We start from the raw sequence: 27,789 nt of genomic DNA on the forward strand, positions 1-27,789 counted from the left end.
TTTTTTTTTTTTTTTTTTTTTAAATCAATTTTGTTTTGTTTTTTTCATCACTCTCCATTTTCTCTTTCCTAATCACACTTACAAAAAACTTCTAAAAAACCGTGAATAAACTCCATTGATAAGGATGCTCTGAGCATCCATATCAATGAAGTTATTTTGCGGTATTTGAGGAGTTTTTGTAAGTGTGATTAAAAAAGAGAAAATGTGGGAAAAGAAAAAAAAATAAAACAAATATAAGTTTAAAAAAAAAAAATTAAACATAGTTGTCAGGCGTGCCTCAGGTGTACGCGCCCGCATCGGCTGCTGCGCGCATGACGCGCACAGCATCCATATTAAAGGAAAAGAAATGTCAGGCATTTAATGTTCTATGAACCAAAGCTTGTAGATGAAACACAAGCATTCTCTCTCCTATTCTCTCACCTGCTTTGTTGGCAAAATTTTGATATTATCCCATGAAAAAACCACATATAAGGATGCCCTTACTCTTTTAATAAGGCCACTCACAACTCTATAAAATACCTTTGTCCTTGCTTTCGTAATTGGAGCCTCCAAGCATAGTTGTCCTCAACAATTATTCTTAAATTACGTCTCTCGTTTTAGAATGCTATTTCAATTGTAATTTATTCTTGCTTTACGTCATTTCATTATCAATCTATTCCAAATTCTCAGGTGTTAAAGAAAAATTCTAATGCTCTAATATAATTAACCCAATGCCTACAAATTTTGCACATGCCCAATCGCATGAAATTTATGGGAACTGAAGATAGTTCTTACAGAACATAGAAAGATAATAGTTTGCAGAAAAAGAAAACAAGAGGAGCTACTGAAAAGGCACACATTATTAGCACAACTCAGAGGCTCAGCTAACCACTCACTAAGCTAGTCACTACAAATGCTGCTATGCCCTGCAAATTTAAGGCTAAAACGCCACGAAAAACACACCACCAGCTCCCTGAACCTATGAGTTATGAGGGAGCACCAAGATAGGAGGCGAGTCGCAGAATGTCATTGAACACCCCACCGGCAGTAACTTCAGCACCGGCTCCAGGGCCGCGTACGATCAGAGGCTGCTTGGAGTACCTTTCGGTTGTGAATGCAATGATGTTATCAGACCCTGAGAGTTGAGCGAATGGGTGGTCTTTCTTGTATCTTTGCAGTTCTACGCTCCCTCTTTCGTTGGCCACGTCCACTATCCCGACATATCTCAAAACCTGATGGATAAACCTCATTAAATGCCATGCAAGAACAAAGATGCAATTACGCAGCTTACTGTGGGGTTGCCGCTAGGCTTAAGAGCTCAGAGTGAGACAAAGCAGAAAGTTTGTAGTATAAAGATGCAAATAAAGTATTCCTAATGCTAACCATTGGTGCAATGGTGCCATGTATGCTAGAACTTAGTATCATGGATTCTGAAATAGAGCCAAATATAAATTTCTTTTAACCCTTTCAGATCCACTTTAGAGCCATCATCAATGACAATAGCAGACTTGATATATATATATATATATATAATCTGGATCAAGTGCGGCAGACTCCTCCCGTGCAGATGTGCTGCCATTTGTGGTGCATTTAGTAGTGCTCTATGGTGCACCGCCAAATGCTGATCTGTGGTGCACACAGGAACGGTTGACGGTTCATTGAAATCAAAGCACCATCAAACATATCTAAATACACCAGCATATCATTGAAATTACTAAAATGTTACCACGGTACCAGCATTTGGTGGTGCACCACAGATCAGCCCGTAGTGCACCATAGACCAACACTTAGAACACCACAGACGGCCACACATCCGCATGGGAGGAGTCTGCCGCACTAGAACCCGGCCCTATATATATATGGTCATATGGATATGGTATGTCTCGGGACCACCTAAGGAGACACCATACTTACCATATTGGCCTGTTTAGATGATGAGCCTTAAATTACATGTTGGAAAACTCACCTCCCCTGCATTTTCAGCTTCCATTCTTTGTTTAGTCATGTATTGATCAAATTTTGGCAGCTGCTGCATAAAGTCCTCAGCTGATGCACTAGCCTGGAGTAATTAATTGGTAAAAAACTTCAAGAGAGGAAAAATGGACTTGACTCCAAATGCCAAAAAATTACCCTAGAGCACTCACCTGTAATTTTTCTGGAACAAGGCTCTGAACAGGTAAATCAGAAAGTTCTAGCTTCAAACCACATTCTCTAGCTAGAATTACAACCTACAAGTAGGAGGAAGCCAATCTATAAACAAATATTGAGCACAATTGACAACATATCATTTGTATCAGTTCTATGCAAGAATGCAGATGAATAGCAGCTTAAGTGATTCCACCCCCAATGTAGACATGATCAATAACTTTCACTGCCTCATACCTTTCTGCCAACATCTGTTCCAGACAAGTCATCCCTTGGGTCTGGTTCTGTAAAACCCGCGTCTTTTGCCTCCTTCACCACCTCACTGAAAGCTCGTTCCCCAATGAAGTTGGTGAATATGTAGCTAAGAGTTCCACTGCAAAATGAAGCAATGCATCAAACGACAGTATACAAAACTACTAAGTTTTCACACCAGTTGATGCTGCAGATATGTACACTACCAATTTGAGAAATTGGACCAACATTAAGGTGACCCGAGTCTCAAGAATAGGTAAATAAGCAAAGTATTACTAGCCTGAATATGCCCTCAATCTTCAATATCTTGTCCCCAGTTTCCAGCAGGCCACGTAAGGTGCTAATAATTGGAAGACCTGCTCCAACAGTGGCCTCATAAAAGTAATGTGTATATGATTGGCGTTGCAAATCTCTCAGCTTCAAGTACTGAATTTGATATAGAAAGAAAATTCAACGAAGGATCTTGAGAATGTTTCCACTTGTGTAACAGGACAGCAAGAAAGTGTAGTACTTTACCTTATCAAGGGGTCCTGAATTTGCTTTTTTATTAGGCGTGATCACATGTATTCCTCTATGCAACCACTCATAGTAGTGGCTTGCAATGTAAGGGTCTGCTGTACAGTCTACCAAAACAGTATTTGGTATGAAGTGATTTTCACTCACATGCTGAACGAACTTCTCTAAGTCAGGCTTTTCCCCTTCCTTTAGCAGGTCAGTCCAACTTGACAAGTCTATACCCCTACAAGCATTAAGAAGGATGTTATTTCATCAAAGTTAGACTCAATTTCAACTCTCCTAGTAGTACATTGCAAATTTTAGGAATGCATCTCGCTATTTAGTTTCTCTATGATGGATAGTTTTTCTTAGCTTCCAAAGTTCCAATAGAAGAAAAAGTCTTTAAACAGTGAGAAATTGAAGGGACAGACATCATGGTTGACGAAAAGCTAGTGTCTTCAATACTGATTTACTAAGCATTTAAAAAGAAGGTGATCCCATGAGTATGCAATACTTACTTCTCACTCAATAGCATTGTATTCAGTCCAATGATACCCAAAACACGCAAATCAATGTTAAATTTTTCCTTTAGGACAGCAGTCTGGCACAGAAAAACAAAAGAGGTCAAGCATCAAATTTAGCTAATGCAATTGATCCTTGAGAATTGAGGATGACTTCTTGTCCAGAGATATCCCAAAAAAGGTGGAAAAGAATAGGATTCAAAAAAGTAAGGAAATCAGGTTTTTGTAAAGAAAGTTTCATAGTATTATGCCAATCCACAACTGAATCACCTCAACAATATAAACTCTGCATACATAATCCCTCCGTTTCTGTTATAATATAATGTACATGGACCAAACCACACTAAAATATTGAATCCAATCAATTAGCTAGTCTAACCAATGGCCTTATAAAGCCATATGTTCTCTCTTATTTTTTCAATGTGGGACGCTTAACAATTTCAAACCACCTAAAGATTAAGGTTTTGTTGCACATGAAAATGGCACAACTCATAAGATCAATATTTTGAGAATACAATAATCACGAGTCTACAGTTATTTGAAATCTGAAAGCAAGTCATTGCAAGTAGCAGAAGTAAAATCCAAGCAGAACTATGTTGTAGATCCTACAATTGCTTAAACTTAATCTTTCTTGGACGAAATTCATAAACAGCATAATCCATAAATAGCTACAGATACTGTAACAAATCAATCAAGAAACAATATCTTATAATCCATAAAAGATTTTAGTAATACAGAAAATAGTTAACCCTATACAACTCCAATGATATACCTGGTCCTTGAACTGGTTAAGCAGAGTACCACCGATCAACCCAGGTCCAATAATGCCCACCGCAATTGAGGTTCTTGACAAATAAAATCTTGAGTGCACAGCATGTAAAGCCTTCACACAGTCTTCTCGCTTTATAACTACTGTAATATTGTACTCTGAGCAACCTTGAGCTATAGCACGGATATTGATGTTAGCCTGCATGATAATATTGGACTGTAAAGAGTATGTTTGGTAATGCCACCCCTTTACTAGTAATAGAGTAAGCCTTCCTTTGGGGAATAAGAATATTGCACTCATCATAGTAGAATTAATTCCAGGAACAAATGTCAACTATATTAGACGCAGAAGACAATCCAGGGTAGCCATTTATGATCAATCCAACTTCAAGGTATTGCAAATATTGCAGCACGGATAAACTGTTGACCATACAAGACATGGAGGATAAAGCATAGCAGCATAGCAGAACTATGTGTATGCACACACTCATATTTGTTTATGTATATATACTCCACAAAATAATTCTCCATAATAATAATAACAACAACAACAACAACAACAACAACAACAAATCAAAGAAGCTATGAACTTCCAACCTTTGCAAGTGCGGAGAAAAGAGTACAACTGACTCCAGGGGTACTTGCCATTTTCTGGCCAACAGCTGCCAAAATGCTACAGTTTGGTATAACTGCAATCTGACAATTATTCAATTTAATATGCAATTTAAGCATCACTATACAAACACAAATTGAACAGAGGAAAGGTGCTATAAAGGAAACCAGAAAACTTTATATTATTTATATGGATGAAGAACAAATATAAAAGAATGCACAGCTGATGGATAAGCTTGTATTAGTGTTTGTCAGTATATAATGCTCGATAACAGACAAACCAAAATAGGCAACATGTCAAATGAAAAATATAATAATACAAACACAGATAATGGAATTTTAGGAAGCAACAAAACCTGAGAGATTCGCCCAACACCCAATGCTTGCTTAAATCTAGACTCTAAAACTTCAGCAACAGCTTTAACTTCCTTTTCAGGCACGGCAAAACATACAGAATGCTCACTACTAGCCTGCATAGCACCTATTAAGTTAGATTTTATATGATAGTTATATATAAAAATGAGATAGATATTATATAGTGATGATGATACCTGAGATATCATGATTACATTAGCTCCAACATCTTTAACAGCATTAAAAATTGCACTAGCTGTACCAGGGACACCAACCATTCCAGTTCTACACAGGATGTTTCCAAGTAGCAGTATACAATGAGATTTGAGATACTGGCAGTCTGGCACTACACTAGATTTGAACAAAAGAAGTAAGCAGAACATTAGAATTACATTCTTACCCTTCAACATTCACTAGTGCCACATTGTCTATTGTTGCAAATCCTTTGACAAGGGATTCTGGTTTCTCTCCATCTTCAAACTCAGTCTCATTAGACCGACAGATCATTGTTCCAGGAGCAGAAAGGTTAAAGATATTTTTTATAACAATCGGAATATCATATTGCATAACTGGAACAATTGTCCGAGGATGCAAGACATTGGCACCAAAGTATGACTGCACAAAAATGACAACTTTGGGGTTAAGAAGTCTTCGATAGAAGTATCAAAACTTTGAAATCCAGAAAAATTATTATGGTATCACCATTTCCCAAGCTTCTTGATAAGATAATTTCTTCAGTATCACTGCCTCATTAACTGTACAAATAAGCAACTTCTTTAGTAAGCAGCAGAACCCATGTTTAATATTCCAATAGTTCATGTACCATTAAATGAAATAACTTTTAGCCAACAGATGCTAAAGAGTTTATAATGATAAATAGTTCAAATAGGATTAATCAAGTACGGACAAACCTTTTCTTGGGTCTGCACTATATACACCATCAACATCTGTCCAGATAGTTACTTGGCGTGCTTTAAATAGAGCACCCATAATAGCAGCAGAAAAGTCACTACCATCCCTTTTCAGAGTTGTAGGGATGTTCTGAGCAGTGCTGGCTATAAAGCCAGTTGCAATGATTGTTTTAGATGGATTCCTAGAGTACCATTTCTCAAGTCTTTCTTGTGACTCCAAATAATCAGGATCAACTTGATTAGCACCAGAAGGATTCACAATAAGGACCTCCCTAGTGTCCATCCATTTGCAGTCCACTCCATTCTGCAGTAATAAAAAAGGAAATTAGGATGCAAATTGTGGAACAAATTTTAGTTTGAGCAACCCCAAAAAGGCAAATCAACAATTGGAATTGGACCCACCTTTCTAACAACACATGACAATAAATGAGCCGACCACAATTCCCCATGGCCTACAACAAAAGCTGAAAAAGATTCTGTTGCATGACCAGCTGCAAAACAATGAACCAGTAAGGAATCATAAAGAAAGTTTTCTTTGGAAGGGAAGGGTGGACTTTGCAATATGAATTATGCATAAGGAAGCACTCAAAACAAACTGTAATTCAATAGTCTGGGAAAACATAAGTGGTGGAAAACCTTACAACAGCAGAATTACTCTCCTTTTGATTATGTTGGAAACAGACTTGGAGGTAACTAATGTACTCCAAAGTATTTAGTTGGTCTTGTGGTTTTAAAATTGCATTGCATAGTTAAAAATCCTGGGTAACTGACACTATTATGAGTTCCTGTTCATGAAGTTTGTTTGCTTTTTACAACAGTCCTCAAAAAAAGGGAAATAAGAGTGAATACAAATTACAAAGCAACATTCATTCAACTAAATTAGATTAATAATTTAATATGCAATTAGTGAGGAAGCAATAGGGGGCGAGCACAGAGCAAACAACATACCAATGTATATTGCACGGAGCATAGCTTTGAGGTTTTTGATGTCACCTTGGAGCTTAGATAAAAAACTAGCAAGCTCATCTCCATCTAGCAGATCTACTGCTGTTAACTTATATTTTTCAAGAACAGCATCTAATGCAGTTATATATGAGTCATCTCTGGACTCTGCTTTATAAATCAGATCATACATCATATCCGTCACTTTTGACATTGCAGACACAACAACCAGCTTTCTTTCTGATTGGTCTTTAACAATAACGTTTGCAACATTGCGGATCCTCTCTGAGTTTCCCACACAGGTACCGCCAAATTTATGTACACTCCAACTATCACCCTTTGGAAGCTGAATTTTCTCTATAGTTTCATCAGCAGTGCGCTCTGTTGAAACATTACAATGAATGGATAAAAGGCACCCATGATTACACAAATTAAAACATAATCAAAACTAATGTTGAGTAAAAACTAACCTGGGCTAATAATAGCAGAATATATGCTGAAACTTGATAATTCTCTTCTTCCCCCATGGGTATTAAATTCAAGTCTGATAATCAAATAATGAGAAAGTAATGAGCATGCACTACAATGAGTTGCATTCAAATATAACCCTGATACCAAACACAATTTCTTACTGCAGACTGGAACATTGTCAATGTCTATGTTACAGCTAAATACATAGTGCCAAAATATATGGATGTATAAATTACATGATTTTATGAACATTATAGAGAAATAGCAGTCAACATTATAGAAACTCACACTTAACTTTCATAATTTTCCACACGTTAAACTCATCTTCTAAGTTCAAACATCTCAACTAGACTCATTCCACTAAGCTCAACTTATTGTATTGCCCTACTTGATAGCCACATCCTATTAATGAAATTGTGCCCTCACATTGTTGTTGTATTACCCTTATTTTTCCTTTTAGTAAATTCTAATGATATGATCATCATTGAAAGGATAACAGAAATTTGCAACCCTAGGAGTTCTCTGTACATATATTCCCCACAACCAAGTGGTATCCCATTGATTTCCAAAATCCAAACTGAATATACTTTCACTTTATTTCTAGCTGTATTGTAGATCAGTTAACTCAATTTCCCAGAACAAGAACACTTCAATACAAATATAAACCATGTAAGGTTGCTTCCTGAACCCAAGGCTCCATTGAAACATGACATGGAAAGTTGATATCTAAGTTTTAAATAAAACAAGACAAGTCTTTGAGGTCAAATATAACACTCAGTGTCATTAAAACCCCTAATACTATCACTTATGTAGTTCTCAAGACCCACATGTTGGATACTTGGATATATGTGTGAAATAATTAAGCTATGTTAAGTCCATTTAAAAATAATCTAATAATGTTTTGGATAATTTAAACTTCAACGGTGTGATCAATTGGTTCTTAATGATTTAAGATGAGTTCCTGAGTTTATGTAATGACTTTCACAAAAGGAACTATGTAATCCATAGCCTCCATAGCAAATAAGAAATTCAGAATGCTGGGTATGAACTTCCATGAAAATTTTGACCAAAGACACTAATAGCTAATTAACAACATAATCCCCAACCCCCACCCCTCCGGACCAAAAAAAAAAAAGAACAAACAAACTTATAATGGAAAACAAAACAAATGAGCATGAAAATGATGGAAATTGATAAACAGGGTGACAATTTGAGAAAATATTGGAAACATAGAAAAGTTAAAAAATTAAAATTTTAAAAAATAAAGAAAAAAGAAATAGAATTTGAATAAATCCAAATGTCCTGACTACTAAATTTAAGCAAGTAAATTTATCACCAGAATAAATAAATAAATAAATATTTATATTTATTTGAATAATATATTTATTTATTTACTTCCACTTTTGATACCAATTACAGTGGTTTTTAAGGTTTTAATTCAAGACTTCAAAATCTACCAATTTTAATTTTCCATAGGCCTTTCTGTCATATTACTATCAAAATTGTAATTTTTATTGTCCCATTTTCATTTGACTCAAGCGAAGAAGTTAACATCATATTCTAATCACTAATTCCCAGTTTTTGCACAAGGAAAAGAATAGAGTTCAGATTCAATTCCTTTTTATCTTAGCAAACATTTGGAACTAAAGGTTCAGCCTTTCATTGGGCGACTGGGAGTGTGAAAAAAGAAAAAACTACAATTTTGACGACCAAAATTAGCACCGTACAATTATTGAATATAAAAAAAACAATTAAAAAAAAAAGAGTCTATTTTTAAAACCATAAATGAAAAAGAAAAATCATATACTTGCGGGACTAGAATGGTAAATATTGAAACTTCAATGACCACGCATGAACAAACTGACAAACATAACGTGCGCATGCCATCTACTCGCGCATAATGAAGCACACCAGTCCACAAACACAGAAAAGCATTGCTGATTGCTATTGAGCTTACTTAGAGAAAGCAGAGCGGGGGAGAGCAGAGAAAGGGCAGATCTTGTGCATGTCGGCGGGGGGCATCTTCTTAGTTTTAGGCGGGACATTGGCGGCTCCCAACAGTGGCTTAGAGGAGAGCTTGCACGGAGAAATCGAGGACGAGAACGCCATTGTAGGCTCTGCAGTGCAACTCAAGTGTTTGCAGAGCCCCAGGTGGGTAGCGGCTTGACACGGAAGAATTGGCGGCAGCCGTGAAAGTTGAAACTATGGGGGCGAGAGAGAGGATTCATTTATTTATAGCGTCTTTGTAAGACACAGATTGCCGTTCGCCGCAGCACGTGATCCACAACATTTTCCCAAATGTATAGTGTGCTGTTCAGGCCCCATGTATTCCACTAACGACAAATCCTTTCTGATTCGGCTTTCACAATTGTGGTTAGGGATGGTAGGGGGTCGGGATGACTACATTATCACAATTGACTTGATAATCATGAAATTATAAAATTAAATGTACGTAGGAATTGTTTATTGGTCTTCTTGGTGATTAACTATATGCAAAAACTAGTTTACCTATTTATGGTTACAAGATGGGTTCCACCAAGGCGTACTTTCTAGTAGTAGTTATAGATTTTATTGTAAATCAAAATTTTTATTTTTATTAACAAATTTTAAAATTTGTTGTGAGGTAATTATTATCATTATTATATGAGTTTGTGCACTGAATTTAGGCTCATTTTTCCTTTCCGGAGCAACTTTAGTTGTTTTTAAGTATGTAAATATAAGTGGGTGGGTGATTTCATCTTTTTGTCATTAAGTATGTAGATACTCTATGAGTATGTAATAATAATGATGATATATGGTTGGGAAAATCGCACTTTTGGTCCCTCAATTAGTAGCATATTTGCAATGTTCTCCCTATCTTCCAATTTAGACACTTTCGATCCCTCGGTTATTGAGACGTTAGTCAATTTAGTCCTTCTATTAGTTAATAACAATAAACTCCGTTTAAATCATGGGTATAATTGGAATTTCACATAGGAAAACGCACTTTTGGTTCCTCACCAATTTCTTCCCTGTTTGAGATTTATCTTCTACATCTCTGTTGTAAAAGAAAAAGCGCAGGGCCAAGGCTTCTACCTCTAGAGCAGAAGATTAAGCCAAACGGAAACAAAGTCCAATAATGAGACTTCCATCTGAGTTTATAAGGCTGGTTTCGCCCGCTGCGCCGTTGGCAAAGAAGAATATAATGCATCTGTGTTGAGTTTTAAACTACCAGAAGGCGGCGCGAACCATTGAACGCAGGTAATTGCTCTTCGTGGAGTTTCAACAAACTTTGCAATGAAGCCTTCAGATAATAAAAAAGGAATCAGAAAGGAATCAGAAGAGTGATGTCGACGAACTTACCGAGAGATGGAGATTAACAAAGATTCCCGTTTGATTCTTTTAATGGTTCCTGTGGCAGAGAAGGATGATCCCTCATGGATGGTTTCGTTGTAAGCTACCCACAAAAACCATAGCACCAGACTGGGGATGAGACACGTAGTGTAGCCTACTGCCGAGTTTGGAGATGAAGATAACCACCATGCGTGACATTTTGATAGAATAGAGGAATTATTAAGCAAAGAGAGTCCAAAGACACCACTGAAGTAGTTCTTGACATTTTCAACACAATTGCAAAGAAGTAAACAATGCTCTAAGCTCGCACTTGCGCCGAGACAAAATGGGCAAATTGATCCTCAAAAGTTTTTTCAAAATGTTCTACCACATCTGGGAATGGAATAAGTCTTCTAAAGTGTTTCCACATAAAAACCAAATTTTTGTGGGAATCCCTCCACCCCAAATACACTCTAATGATAGAGTTGATCATGCTTTTGGACGAAGAGAGTCATAAGCCGAGGAAAAAGAAAAATTACATGTTGAAGACTTCCAAACAAGAGTATCGTGTGTTTGAACTATGTTTTCTTCAACAAATTTTTCCATCTTCTGCATGCGTCGCCAAGTAGGAGAGTTAGAAATTCTGGGAGTATCCTCTGAATATCGAGTTTGCATGAAAGTACTCCATAGTAATCTCCCTTGCTTGAAGTTAAAGTAGAGTTTAGCATACAAAGTATGTTGCATTGACGATAAGCAGCGAATACCCAAACCCGCTTCTTTCGAAGGTAAGCATATCTTTTCCATGATGCCTAGTGTCGTTTCGGTCTTCCATCGCTAGTGCCCCAGAAGAATCTAACAAACTTAGATTCAAGAGTTTTCACAATTTGGCGCGGCAGTACTATAGTAGCCATTGTGTATATGGGAATCATTAAAAGCACATGCTTGTATCCTCTTATTCAATAACGTTGACATCTATTGGCAACTCGGGGGTTTTCATCTTCGGGAAATCAAAAAAATAAGGTTTTAAGCTTGTTAGGGATTATAATCCTATGAAAAGATTACATCCCAATAGTAACAAGCACAAGAACGAAAGGTAAAAGGTAAGCTTGAGGTCGTGTGATACCCACACTATCCTTAAAACCTTATTTCCTACCTTCCTTTGGTGCTTGGAGCGTTGTAGCTTAGGTTTCTGTGCTTGGAGCGTTGTAGCTTAGGTTCCTCAGTATAAAATAATCTTGTAGCTTAGGTTTCTCAGTATAAAATAATCTTTGACTCAATGTTTGTGCACTTAAACAAGTGAGTCCGGCGAACTAGAATGCTGGTTTGAACACAGTAAATTTTGGAGGAGAAAGATGAGTAGAGGCATTAAAACTGGTTTAAAACCTAGTCTGTAACCTTCATAATAGACAAGCATTTATAACCGCGCTCATTCTGGGATTTGATTTGCACCCCCCTACGCGTGAAAGAGGGTCTCTATGCTATACAATTCAAACTTCTTCTAATAAAATACTCTTGTATATACCATATATAGTGGTGCAAATCTCCTTTTTCCAATGTGGGACAAGTGCTTTTTACATGTCTTTCCACCTCTATTTTTCAACTCAAATGGATCTACTTTGAGAATCAATTCCTCATTCACCCATTATCCATTTTGAGCTTAAAATATATCAATCTCTTCGTCTCACTACGAAGAACCCGAATCCACTTTGACCCGACCCAAACTGGAAGTAGACTCTACATATATTTGTACCACAAAATAGCAACTCACAATGTCATTTTTGCTATTTTTACAACAAGATTAAAACAAAAGAGATAGTTTAAAAAATAAAAATGAAACACTTAGAAATATAACCATAAATATTGTTAGATATGAGCGAAAAATTAAAATACATCAAACCTTTATAAAAAAATATTCGTAACAAAATATGAAACATAATTAATTTGCTAAAATGATTCAAATAAAGAACACATTTTAAATCATACATCTCACTATTAATATAAAAAAAAAAGCTTGCACATCTTATATTCTAAAGAATAAAAATGAAAATATCACTATTACTATTTTTAAAAAGTAAAAAAAAAAATGTAAAAATCCCAAGAAAGTAATGAGATTTGACCTTTCCTACATTAAGGTATTAACTTACCATCTTACCTATTATACCTCACCTTTTTATTATTAGTTATATCGGTATATTTTATTTATATATAAACATGTAATATATATATATATATATATATATATATATATATATATATATATATACACATACACACACACGCAAGGAGCTACTATATATGGGGATGGGATGGGGTGGAGGGGGCAATTGACCCCACTGTGGATCCGCCATGACCATAACTATCTTCGTTATTATCATTATTTACTTATGCAAATTAAACTAATATCGTTGTTCCCACAATGAGTTGAATTTAGAATCATGTGGTTATTAAACCGCTATCTAGCCAACTTAACTACAATGCTTATTAGGTGGACCATACATAAAGTACATTATTTCTATGTATATGATACGTTATTTTTATATGCAATGCTTATTATTTGATTGTGTATGAAATAATATGAAAATAGCTTAAGAGCTCATTCTTTATATGCATAAAGTTCATTATTTGTGTGCATCAGGTTCATTATTTGAGCATGTACAAACTGATTGAAGGTTGATTATCTAGGCATGTACATTTTTATTGTACATGGAGTTCATTATTTGTGGAACATAGTTGACTTATTCGACACACTCCACCCATCTTTACTTAGAAATCTAATATTTAGTAAATATAAGTTCACTATTTATATGTATAAGATTTACTATTTGTAGGCATAAAATTCACTATTTTTATGAATGTGTTTTATGCATGGTCAACAATATTTTTTTTTTCACTTAACTAGGGTTGACCAAGTTCCCTATTCTAATCATTGTCAATTGTCATTAGTATTGCTTTAACACTTAAACCACAGTTTCTAATATCTAATAAATAATGGTGATAATAAAAATAATAAAACTTATCATTATTATGTGAAATTATATAATGCTATATATAAAAGTTCACGTATAAAAAAGTAATGTTTGTATTTGTATAATAATTTTTATAAATTATATAAATAGTTAAAAATATGCATCATTTTTTTATTTTTAAAATACATTATTATTATTAGACAAATTTTCATGTGAGACTGTCTAAGGGGTCTCAATTTGTAAAACTAGTCAGATTTTAAAAATTTGGGTCTTATGGTATATGTGCTTAGTAATATTTTTCTATAAATTGTTTATTACAGTTTTGTTATAAAGTATTACATTTATGCTATAAAGTATTATATATAATGCTTAAAGTATCAATTGTATATTCAATTATGTTATGTAATGACACTTTAGTTCCTGAAAATTATCTATCATAATTTTTCTATAAAGTACTTCATTTATGCTATAAAGTATTATGTATAAGACTTAAAGTATTGATGATATTTGTAATTCTGTTATGTTATTATTTTATTCCCTGCAAAATGTGTATTACATTTATGCTACAATGTATTATATATATATATAAAGTTTAAAATATTGATTATATATGCAACTATGTTATATTATTGCTTTATTTCTTGCAAACTATCTATTACAGTTTTGCTATAAAGTATTACTTTATACTATAAAGTATTATATATAAGGCTTTAAGTATTGATTATAGTTGTAATTATGTTATGTTCATACTTTATTTCTTGCAAATTGTTTATTAGAGTTTTGTGCGCTATAAAATATTACATTTATGCTATAAAGTATTACTATATATAAGGCTTAAAGTATTGATTATATTTATGCTATAAAGTACTTCATCTGTCTCATTTTATTTGTCCTACTTACTATTCATTGGTCAAATCAACTTTTTCTTCTTTGTTTATTTTATTTAGTAATTTTTTTACTTATTTTTAAATTTAATTTTGTGTGTTTAATAGTACTTTTAGTGTAGTTTCTAAATATATAAATTTTGTATACTAATACCAAACTTAATATTATGAAAAATTTGATTAAAAATAACTTTGGTCAAGCCTCGTTAACCGAACTAGACACATAAAATGAGACGGATGGAGTATTATATATAAGGATTAAAGTATTGATTATATTTGCAATTCTGATATGTTATTACTTTATTTCCTACAAATTGTCTATTAGAGTTTGGTATAAAGTACTACATTTATTCTATAAAGTACTATATATATAAGGTTTAAAGTATCAATGATATCTGCAATTTTGTTATGTCATTACTTTCTTTCATACAAATTATCTATTACAGTTTTAATATAAAGTACTACATTTATGATATAAAGTATTATATATAAGACTTAAAGTATTGATTATATATATATGCAATTTTGTTATGATTCTTTTTTATTAGATCTATAACTCATTTCATAAATTAAGATCCGTGAAATAAACCATCATTATTATTATTTTTGCTGTTGATAACTTCAATGTTTTAAATTGAGAAAATATCATTTTTAGTCCATTGACTATAATACATGTATCAATTTTGGTTATTGACTATTAAAATTTTTAAATTAGGTGCATGACTATTCAATTTGTATCACATTTGGTCATTGACTATTAACATTTTCAAGGTAGGTGCATGACTATTTAATTTGTATTACATTTGGTCCTGTCGTTAACTTTTCCGGCCAAGTCACCGGTAACTGGCTAATTTATTTAATTTTTAGTTTAAAAATTATTTTAATAATTTTAAATTAAAAAACTTAAAAATAATTAAAAAAAAAAAAAGAATGCAGGGGGAAAGAGAACGCCGGCCACCCCCTTCTCCTTCTCTCTGCCAGAGACGAAGGAGGGCGGGGTGTGGGTAGCCGATGTTTTTTATTTTTTCTATTTTTTAATTTAAAAATTATTAAAATAAAAATTAAATAAATTAGTTGGTCACGGTGACTCAACTGAAAAATTTAACGACATGACTAAATGTGATATAAATTGAATAGTTATGCAACTAATTTGATAATGTTAATAGGCAATAACTAAATTTTATACAAATTGAATAGTCATACACTTAATTTAAAAATTTTACAATAATAATTAAGGATCAAAATTGATTGGACTAAAAATGATATTTTATCTTTTAAATTAAAGCATCGAGTTGAGGTACTCATGCACGTGGATTGTAGGTTGACACCTACTTCTTTTATTTATTAATTTAAATAATTTAGTTGGAGATACCTTGGTTATAGATACGATGGTGGGTCCTGAAAATTGTTCCATTTATATTATTCGATCCGTATTACATTAGATTTATAAAATATTCTACATCTTTTATTCCGGTCCATACAATTTTAAGTGCCGTTTGGTAACGTTTTATTTTGTTTAATCTATTTTTACTCCTAAAGTAATAGTATGTTTGTATTTCCTTTTTACACTAATTTTAATGTCCAATGTCTATATTTAAATAAGTAATTCAAAGTATATCAACACAAGAATATATATGAAAAGTTCATTATAATTGACATTAAAATTAATTTTTAATTTACACTTTTTTAAACACAATTATCTAAATATACTTATTGTAGTATGTATGATATTAGGTAGTAAATACTATTTTGATATTAGGTAGTAGTACTAGTAGATACTACCATTCAAAAGGTGATGAAGTGGGATGGAGCCATGGAAGGGTGGAGGAGTACTATATATAAGCTAGGGGACTAATGGCTATCATTATGTATAAGATTTCAATTTTAATTTGATTCCTTAGTTTCGACGTGTTGGACGTGTTTTTTTTTTTAAATAAAAATAAAATAAACAAACCAAAAAGTTAATAAACTTATTTTTTAAGTATTAGCCATCAACTCTTCAATCCACAATATAGAAAATAATGGGCTATGTGTGAGTACATAGTTCTCCACCATTAGATTCAACCAATTTGGTCCTTTTTAACATTATTATGAAAAAAATATGTAATAATGTGGAGTTTATTTCAAGTGTGGAACCAAGTGGAGGGTAGAAGAGCCAATAACTAAGGTCTAGGTAGGACTTGGTGGAATCAAGTTGAGCCAATAATTGAGGTCTAGGTAGGACCAATGTGGAATCAGGAATCGAGGTCTATGTGAAACGAGGTGGAACCAGAAATTGAGAATAGCCAAGTGGAACTAGGACTAAAACAAAAATAAGGCAACAAAAAGTGATAATATCCATTATAATTATTGAATGGAAGAATGAAAGATAAAATAAATTTAATAATGTCTAATTGTACGGACTATATATTTTTTTGAAATAGTACGGAGTATATATTAGTTTCCCTTTCCATGCACACATGGTCGTGGATTATGACCTGTGACCACTGATTTTTCCATATTATTATATGAAAAATATGGGCGGTCCACATTTTACTGCAATGCACATAGATTTTTTATTTTTTTATTTTTTATTGTCATCACATAGATTATTTAATTTGGATATTTGAAAGTTTGCAATGGTCTTTTTATTACTAAATATTATTTTATTTATAACTTTACTTCTTTTAATGCACACAGCATGCAAGTTAAAAATACTCCGTAATAAACAATGCGTAGTTGATGTGACTCATGTGACTGTGAGGAGTATAGCATCTTTGGAGTTTTTTTCGCGATTTTTTAGAAGTTTTTATAAGTGTGATTAGGAAAGATAAAATGAGAGGGGAGGAAAAAAAAAACAAATCTAATAGAATTTAAAAAAAAAAAACAAAAAAGTAAGTTTGTCAGGCGCGGCTGACAGGCTCGCTGGGCGCAATTAGTGCAGCTGACGCGCACATGGGTGATTTTCTTATCAGAAGGGTGACACGCAATTACTGTAGGAAGAACCCTTCTTTGCAGGCTGATTTTCTTTTTCTCTCACATGGGTTCTCTCTCTTCCAACTAAGCGACATTTGTACTATAAACTCCTCAATATCCACTGATATGGATGCCCTAAAACCATTTATGTTGCCACATCATATTTCATTTCAGGTTGCTACTATCACATCATTGTGTAAGAGCAACCTTAACAATTGAGATTTTTTTTCTCTAACTTTTTTTGGTGAGTTATTCATTTCATTTACTACTATTTCACTCAATCTCAAACACTCATCGTCTCAATAGTTTAAGTTTTTTATTTTTATTTTTTATGGACCCACTAGTTTACAAAAACTGTATTCTAATTATTTCTTTACTTATTGTCATTTTAAAAATTATTATTATTATTATTTAAGTTAAACACATCAAAATTTATTTAATTAATAATTATAAAATTTTAATTCAAATAATAATTTGATATTAAATTACCTTTTAAAATTAATTATATTAAAAAAATTAAATTACATAAATATTAAAATATTTCATAACAATATTAAATAGGAAAATTGTAGAAAAAAAAAAGACTAAGCTGATTGTTGAAACAACTAATTAAAAAAATATAAACAAACAACGATTAGATTTAAACATCAGAGTGGCCGCTAAAAGTGCCTAGCGGACACAAATGTGATTTCAAACGCCTATTTTCCACTTTTTTTTCTCTCCACCAAAAAATCTAAATTGCAGGAGAAAAAACTTTTTTTAAAAAATTCACTATTCCATCAATTAAAAAAAAAAACAACCCCAATTTTTTTGGGTGCAAAAATCAATAAAAAAAACTCGACTAATGTTATCACCACAATTCCCCTCATTGAGAGGTGACATGGTTTGATTATTTTTTTTAATAAATAAAATACAAGTGATTTACAAGTTTGAAAATTTTGAAATTCATTTTATCAAATGTGGCGCCCACTTTGTTTTTACAATAAAATTTATTATTATTAATTATATTTTAGGTAAATTATATAAATGTAAAGACAATAGTCAGTTAATTATAAATATGATAATATAATAATATGATCTTTTTTTTATAAGTGAACGAGTTTTGCATTGATAAAGAAAACGTAAGACTATATATGTATTACTGAAAGGGGTGAGAATTTTATTTTGATGTGGGACAGCCACACCATATTATATATAGTTTTATTTTATTTTTTTTCACATAACGCAAAACTTAAAAGTTCAGTTTTGCATTTTTTATACTATACTAATAAGAGCTAATAAAATTAGGTTTATAACGGAAAGTAAAAAATGTTCATTCAATATATCTAAAAACATAATAAGTCTCAATCAAGGTTATATCTTTGATTTATGTCCCTCTTTTTGAATGCTAATAAATGTGTACATTTTACTTTAAATGTTGTACACTTCAATGTTATTAGACAAAATTGTCCCTACTACATTCTTGTTATACAAAACTACCCTTACACCGTTATAACACTGTTAGTTTTAACTTCATCATTATTATCCTACACCTATATCTATCATATCTTTTTCCTATTCTTTAATTTTCATTTTATTAAAATTATTAATTTATATTTAATGGTTGATTATATTTTAATTAAATTTCTATGAATGGTAAATCATATATGTGTGTATAAAATACATATATTATTTGTGTATATATAATTTGAATTATATATTTTAATTATTTTTATTTATTAATATTTTAATATCGGGCATAAGTTTTCGCGCATCGCGCGTACAAAATACTAGTATATATATATAAGGGACTGGATCAGGTGCGAAGGTAGCTTCCCGTGCGGAAGTGCGGATAACATAAAAGGACGCACCTTAAGCACACAAACAAAGCATCATAAGAACACAAACCATGCAGCTAAAGTTTTAAAATGGCGCACCTTAAGCACACAAATAACGCACCTTAATAAGTAAAACCAACCACCTAAAACTTTAGACCGACGCACCTTAAGTTTCAAAAACTTACGTACTTTAAGCACACTTTTAGTCCATTCTCGTGACTTTTCCTATTTTTAGTAAGGGCATTTTTTGTCTCTTCATATTCTTCTTTTATTTTTTTATTCCGGTTTAAACCAATTTAATTGGTTTAAAACTTTACTAAAACCGGTTGAAAAATATGGTTACTAAAAATGAGAGGTTACCTAAATTGCTAAACCAATTAAATCGGTTGAAACTGAAAAAATAACAAGCCTTAGGATTGAGGCCGGCCAAGGTCGAGGCCACCCCGGGTTGAGGTCGCCCTTAGCCCAGGTAGCCTCCCCTTCTCTCCGGGTCAGAGCCTGTCTCCAATATATCCGTCAGCTATTTTCAAATCAACTCAAAGAGTACAGCACTCTGAAATATCATTGAGATAAAATCATTCCTTCTTATCTATAAACAGTATTACTTTTTAGGTTAAATATATTTTTACATATAAATCCGTTCATAATATTATTTAGTCGATGTATATTATATGCAGTAGGGGTTGGTTGAATTATATATATATATCTGTGGTGCCCCCTGTGCGTGCTAAGGGTGAAACGGCGTGGCACCTTTTCGTTTGGCGAAAAGTAGCAGAAAACAAAGACAAAGTTTCTGACTTAGCATGTGGTTTAGGTTGCTGCAACCCCAAGAAACAACAAAAATGGGCCTATGGAAAATCTTTTCATGCAGATTTTGTGAGATTAATTACTTTTTTTTTAATTACTATTATCAATGTTTTTTTTTTTAATACTACTAACTCTATTACTTATTATCAATATTAATTCATGATCTCTTCAAATTTGCGATTTTGTACCTGATTTAAGCTATGTATTCTTAACATACTCTTACTTCTTAAAAATAAACGCTATCGTCATATGCTCATATTATTACATTTATAATTTATAATTATTTTCTCCATATTCCTTCAATTCCAATATACTCACAGCATAAAATAATAATAATAATAATAATAATAACAACAACAACAACAACAACAACAACAACAACAACAACAACAACAACAATAATAATAATAATGATAACAATAATAAGTAAAAATTGTACTTTAGGTCCCTATATTATATGATATTTGTAATATTCGTCCCTACTTGTTGGTAATGCATTAATGCTCACTTTTCATCTCTAAGTTATAATTGACGTTGTAAATTTTGTCATTTTTCTAACAGGTCGTGTTCACTTATCATCCTTAAACTATAATTAGCGTTGCAAATTTCGCCTCTAATATTTTTTTTTAAAAAGGATGAAATTTGCAACGTCAATTATAGTTTAGGAACGAAAAGTGAGCATGACCAACAAGTAGAAACGAATCTTACAATTATCCTATAATTTAAGGACGAAAAATATAATTTTTCCTAATACGAATAAGAAAAATGGACAAATAGACCATTAAACTTTATATGAAAAAAGCAATTAGCCCCTTGAAATAAAATTCTAAAATTAAATACTTCAACTCGATCAATGAAACCATACAATCAAGTTCATTCTTTTTACGGATAAGCAACAAGTTATCACTAAAATGATGATAATATTACATGTTTTACATTAAAAAATTTATCAAAATATTATTTTTCAGTTAGCACCAATGGCAATTGTCAATCGCCTTCTCTCCTTGATATGAAGATGAAGTTGGTCGCCTTCTTCTTCTGTTTGAAGAAGGCGACTATTCCGACTAGCAAACATGCATGGTGCTTGGTTGAAGCACAATACAATGATAAACAAATATTCGGAGTATTCCTAGAATCCTGGATATCAAACAATAAGGAAGTGAGCAAATCAAGCACTAACTAGTAATCTATTCACAAGAAACAAGAAACTAATCCTAACATGACAAGTGATATTCAACTACAAGCATGTAGGCAATTAATAAAAGCAAGACAAACAAAATAAAAAATGCAATAGAGTGAAAAGTGAGATCTTTAGAGTCAAATATTTAAGGTCAAAGTACCTGTGAGGTCCCTGTATTGTAGTGTTTTGTTCAATTTAGTCCATGTACATCAATTTTGGTCAATTTAATCCCTATACTCTAAGATTTAGAACAATTAAGGACAATATTTAACACCGTTTATTTTTTCCGTTAAGTCTGTCCACGTGGCGTTGAAATTGCCATGTCACAATTTTGTGATGTGGCATAAAACTATAAAATTCGACCCAAAATGAAGCAAGGTTTCAAACCTAAGACCTCTTGTCTAAAGAAAAGACACACTACCACTACACCACACATTCCACTTGTTTTATATTTGTTTAATATATATAGTGATACTTTTCGTTTACACAGAAACTCAACCCTAAAAATTATGGATTCAAGAAGAAGAAGAAAGAATGATGCAATTGAAAAAACAATACAAGGTATGCCATAACTTTAACTCTTTAACTTCAAATTACATTGTTACATCACTTTATGATTGTTCTCATCATCTATGGAAGTTTATAATTTTAATTTTTTGAATTTGTATTAAAAATTCATAATATGATATAAATATGAGAATCTTATTATGAAGAATGATGCAAGTAAACAGATAAGGCCTAAGGCATCTCACCCTACTCAAGTTCCATGCCAAACTGGTTCATATGAACCTTCACAAAATGCAAATATGCAGGCACAAGCTGATTCGTTACATCTTACTCCAGCTGGTTCATCTCATCATACACAAAATGCAACAATCAAACAATCAAAAAAAATTTCAGTTGTTAATGTAAGCAAAAGAATTGTCTTATATATATATATATATATATATATATATATATATATATATATATATATATATATATATTACAGTACCAATTCACCTTTTATTTAGCACATAGAACTAATTTGCTTTTTGATAAAACTAGCCTAGAAAATCTAACAAATATGTGGTTGCAGCATCTAATACCGGATCATGCATTTCACTTGGTCAACTACAAGTGAGTGGCAATTTTAGTTTTCCAAACAAAGTAAATGTGCTCATAAGTTTTATATAGCTTAACATTTTCTTTGCTTATGATATAGTAAATAAAGCGTGAAAAAGCTAAGGGCAAACTACAATCTTCAATTCGTGCAAGAGATTCTACACCATTTTCAGCCCAAGAAAGTATCAATTACTCATTGGATTCATGAATTATTTTTTCATTATTGTGTATTAGTATTTAATACGGTTTGGGTACATGTGTNATTGTGTATTAGTATTTAATACGGTTTGGGTACATGTGTTTTTAGACTATCAAAAATTTGGTGTCTTGTTTAAAATTAGTACATTGTGATGCTATTTAAGATGTTATGTGATGAATGAAAAGATGACAAATTTGCAAGATAATTTAATTTGACTAATAATTAAAACACACCTATAGTAGCAATCTAACAAAGAGGGATGTTAATCCTTACCTTTTGTGATCTGATTCTGTGAATCCATTTTCCTTTTTGAAACTTTAGTACTTTAAAAGAAAAGTATCACTATATATATTAAACAAATATAAAACAAGTGGAATCTATGGTGTAGTGGTAGAGTGTCATTTGTTTAGACAAGAGGTCTTAGGTTTGAAACCTTGCTTCATTTTGGGCTGAATTTTATAGTTTTATGCCACATCACAAAATTATGACATGGCAATTTCAACGCCACGTGAACAGACTTAATGGAAAAAATAAACGGTGTTAAATAGTGGACAGACTTAATGGAAAAAATAAACGGTGTTAAATATTGTCCTTAATTGTTCTAATTGACCAAAATTGATGTACAGGACTAAGTTGAACAAAACAGAACAAAACACTACAGTACAGAGACCTCACAGGTACTTTGACCAATATTTAATCATCACCTAGTGTCAAAACTATGAAATATACAATTGGGTTCAACAAGTGTGGATGGGTGCCATTAAAGAGGAAGGAATCATTTCCATAATTTTAATCCAAAGCAAGGATATGTGTAATAAACTCATTCCCATAAGAAAATTAAACTAACAATTCAAGAGCAAGTAACCAAATAGAATCCAATAATAAATATGCTATCTCACAGGTTGTTATGGTCAAGTGTAAATGTGTGTACCCTAAATTATGTCCTAATTCACATCAAGGCACAACCGATATCAAAGAACCAAGTAATTTTAGCTCTTAATCACACATTTCAGCCATATAAACCAACTCAAATATATATATTTCAAGCACAAAGAGTTTACATCAAGGCACAACCAATATCAAAGAACCAAGTAATTTGAGGCTCGAACCCATCCACAGCCTCCCATATAAGAGAGCAACTTGGTGCCACTGGACCACAAAGTCTTTGGTGAAAACTCAAATATATATTTCATTAAGAATTTAAAGAACTAGAAACATAATAAGTTCATAAAACTTTACACCCAAAAATCTCAAAGTAATTTTAGCCAACCATGGTTAACATAATCTTCAATATATAAGTTAATGAAGGAAAATACAATAAACAAGAAAGGTAAAGAAAAAGGCAAGAGATCCTCCCAAAAATGATGTTATCAAAACCTTTTCCTTTAATTTGTCTTTGGTGTAGCTTGAATCGTTCAATTTCCTTCTTTTTTTCCCTTGGTGTGATGCTTCTTCTCTAAAAGTGTGTGGACACCGCCCTTTTACCTTTAGAAGTATAAAAAACCTCTATCTCTCACGCATACTCAAGTTAACTTGGAGTTCGAGAATAAATGAAGCTTTTTATAGTGGAAGCCAATTAAAATGAGGACAAAATATAAATTTTCGCAAAGTTGAAATCTCATATCACTTAGACTTTTGGTGTAGACATTTTTATTGAGACTCACAAAATAAAGATTTCTTATTAATATATGGTTGTCACGTCAATAAGTAAAAGTGAGGGAATAAATATTAGGAGTCCATATAGTAAAATTATTGCAAGAATTGCAAATTTACAATTCATATAGGATTTTAAATAAAAAAAATAACATAGTATAAGTCATGTCAAATTGAAAGAGATTTTTTAAAAATAAAATGTCGTATTGGTATCAACTAAAATGTTAAATTGATGGTTGAATTATGTGTTTTATATATATTCAACATAATATTCATATAAAGACAATAATTGTGGAGAACTGTTTGGCTACATGATGGTGAAATTTGAAAAGAGTTGATATGATGAATGCCAATTATTGTGACGCATGATTTCCTACACTATTACATTGGTGTTGGGGAAATTGGGCGAATTATTGTGTAAAGAGGGGTGTACCATCCAAAATAATGTCGTTTTGATGTTTTGGAAAAAATAAAAAATTTATTTCGCGTGTGTTAGAATAATAAATATTTTGAGGTAAGATAATATATTTTATAAGTTATATATAATAATGTACTTTAAATGTGTTAGAATAACGAAATTTTTGGGGTAAGATAATATATTTTATGAATTCGAATAATGTATAATGTATTTTATGTGAAAATAATGAAATTTTTGTGATAAGATAATATATTTTATGAGTTAGAATAATATATTTTATGTTAAAATAATGTATTTTATGAGTAAAATAATATACTTTATATGTTTTTAAATCGTGATCCCGGGGAAATTGTATTGAGTTTTGATGAACTTCAATTCGGATAATTGGGTACACATCATATGGTCTGTTTGTTACACCGACTTGGGAGACAGAAGGTGACATTACAGTCCTGAAATCACAATTCATGGTTAATTTAAGCCACATAAATGTGCACAGAATTATATATTCAATTGAAAATTTTGATTGAAAAGACTAATTAAATAAATAATATAAACTCAAGACTTTGATGAAAATTGAACCCATCACGAAACGATAAGTTTTCTCAATTGAGTTGTTTGACATTGGCAAATTATACTATTCATCCTGGTTAACATTATAAAGTGATAAATAAATATTTATTTTTATTTTTAGTATACTGAAAGTTTATTTATATTGTTCTGAAAATTCATAGTTAGAGTAGTATACTAAATAATAAATATTCAGAACACAAAAAATTAATATTTAATATATTAAAAATAGACATATTTAATATATTAAAAATGAACATTATGTCAGTGATTTATCTTGTAAGGTGGACCATGGTCTATGGTGTACTGATTGATTAACATTGTCTACAAATTTCTTATTCTAAAAGGATTAGATTTTTTTTAAAAAAAAAAACTTTTTAATCAAAGTGACAAAATTTCATTGAAGTTATAAATATGCTTACAACTTTGTTTTTTGAATACCACATCTAATATCTTTATTATTGTAAGATTACTTCGGGTTTAGTATACAATACATCTGTAAAGTTTGATTTTTACTTAATAAATAATATGATTAAATTTTTTTTAACATGACACACTCTTTACATACTCGATACGAAACTTTATTTACAAATTCCCTTTTTGAGGTTCAACATGATGAATTCGTGCCACTTCACGGGCTAAAGGAATTGAAATTCTTCACTACATCCTTATCGTATTAAAGAAACTAGTAAATTACATGTGCAATGCACATATAATTTTTTTTATTATATATTTAGATAATAAAATTAAAGATTGAATTATAAACAATTCTAATATTTGAAAGTATATATTTATTTGATTATAAGTTTAGTAGAAAAGTATCACCCAATTAATTGAATAATATATTACTCAGTTGTCTGCAATTATCTTAGAAAATCATTATTGTCATATGATTTAGGCAATTATATTATTACTAAAATAAATAAGGAAAACAAATTAGGTAGTAGCCTGGAATTAAAAATACTTGAAATCAAAACATGAGGAATTTCATTACTATTCAAGTAAATTTGTTTTAGAAAGTAAAAAAGATAATAAATTTAATAATTATAATATTAAAATATAATAAGGTAAAATTTTACAAATTTTGAAAAACTTCTTTGTATACAATGTTTGCCGTTGAAGTTGTTGTGTTGCTTTCATAGTCACAATTTACAAATTAATATTTTCAACACATTTGGAACACTGACTCTTGAAACTGCAACATATAATATAATTTTAATGACTAAAGACATTTTTTCTTTAAGAATAGGCCTACGTTAAAAATTACCAGTGGAGTTACATTAATTCCGACCCATTAGTACATAGAATTAATTCATTAATTATAATAATATTATTATACATTAGTTGAAATGTGTGTGTGCGCGCGTGTGTGTGTATATATATATTTATAAATTTGTATGATTTTTTTAAAAGAAAGTGTAAGTAAGACAATTATATCAGACAATTATGTTAATAAATAATTATTATTTTGATACTTTAATTTTGGCCAATTAGTACGTAGAATTAATTCTTTAATTATAATAATATTGTACTTTAGTTAAAATATATGTGTATATATTTATAGAATTATAAATTTGTATGGTCTTTCAAAAGAAAAATGTAAATAAGACAATTATATAAGCCAATTATGTTAATAAATAATTATTATTTTGATACATTAATTTTGACCAGTTAGTACATAGATCGAATTAATTCTTTAATTATAATAAATAAAAAAAAAAAGAAATTCTACACTTCTTCACCTTTGAGTTGGAAACTGAATCAATTTGAATAAACAAATCATATTGTTTTGGACAATCAATTCTCATTTTTCGCAAAGAATCGCATTCCACTTTTTACTTTTTGAGTGCACATTTTAATTAGACTTGTGATTAGTGTTATAATTATACACATTGATTTATTTATTTATTTTTTTTGGATAAAATGGAGGGGTTCAACCCCGACTTAGTACTGGTTAAGTGGTTAGTCAGTTGCCTCAATCTCAGAGTGCCTGGTTGGGAGGGCGACTGAACACTCGTAAACCTCTATTATGCTTGTAAGACCTTATGACCATACGATTTGTCACTCTGATCTATTCTGTTCGCAAAAAAATGTGAGACTCCTCACCTCCATCCCACTGTCGGCTAATGAGCATTTTACAATTCTCCGGCATGTTGGCAAGCAATCATTATTGCATGGACCATGTGTGGACCAAAAATAAAAAGTACATTATTTTTGTACTGTAGGTACATCATTTTAGGGTACATTATTTTTGTACGGAAGGTACATTATTTGATATATACTGTCAAATAATGTACCTACAGTACAAAAATAATGTACCTTCAATATAAAAATAATGTACTTTTTATTTTTGGTCCACACAGCTGTGTGGACCATGTTCCATGCAATAATTTGCCTGGTCCGGCTTGGATTTGGGCTTTTATAATTCTTTCCTCTATCAAATGAACTTCTTAGTGCTATCAAATGGACTTCTTATT

The 27,789-nt window shown here is 31.6% G+C and overlaps 1 protein-coding gene across 1 annotated transcript; it reads right to left on the bottom strand.

The window, feature by feature from the left end:
- Positions 1 to 673: 673 nt before the first annotated feature.
- Positions 674 to 9,677, bottom strand: LOC116016430 (bifunctional aspartokinase/homoserine dehydrogenase 1, chloroplastic-like). The gene is made up of 18 exons (XM_031256686.1): positions 9,408 to 9,677; positions 7,450 to 7,523; positions 6,986 to 7,360; positions 6,440 to 6,528; positions 6,038 to 6,341; positions 5,829 to 5,881; positions 5,527 to 5,741; positions 5,324 to 5,411; positions 5,129 to 5,242; positions 4,758 to 4,856; positions 4,165 to 4,359; positions 3,390 to 3,472; positions 2,893 to 3,115; positions 2,657 to 2,802; positions 2,362 to 2,497; positions 2,124 to 2,207; positions 1,946 to 2,038; positions 674 to 1,211 (listed from the first exon to the last, which is right to left on the bottom strand). Exons 1-18 carry the CDS (start codon positions 9,557 to 9,559, stop codon positions 966 to 968), a joined length of 2,769 nt encoding a protein of 922 aa, XP_031112546.1. The 5' UTR covers positions 9,560 to 9,677; the 3' UTR covers positions 674 to 965.
- Between the last annotated feature and the right edge of the window lie 18,112 nt (positions 9,678 to 27,789).

The sequence above is a fragment of the Ipomoea triloba genome, chromosome 4, assembly GCF_003576645.1.
Source record: "Ipomoea triloba cultivar NCNSP0323 chromosome 4, ASM357664v1".
Classification (NCBI taxonomy): Eukaryota; Viridiplantae; Streptophyta; class Magnoliopsida; order Solanales; family Convolvulaceae; genus Ipomoea; species Ipomoea triloba.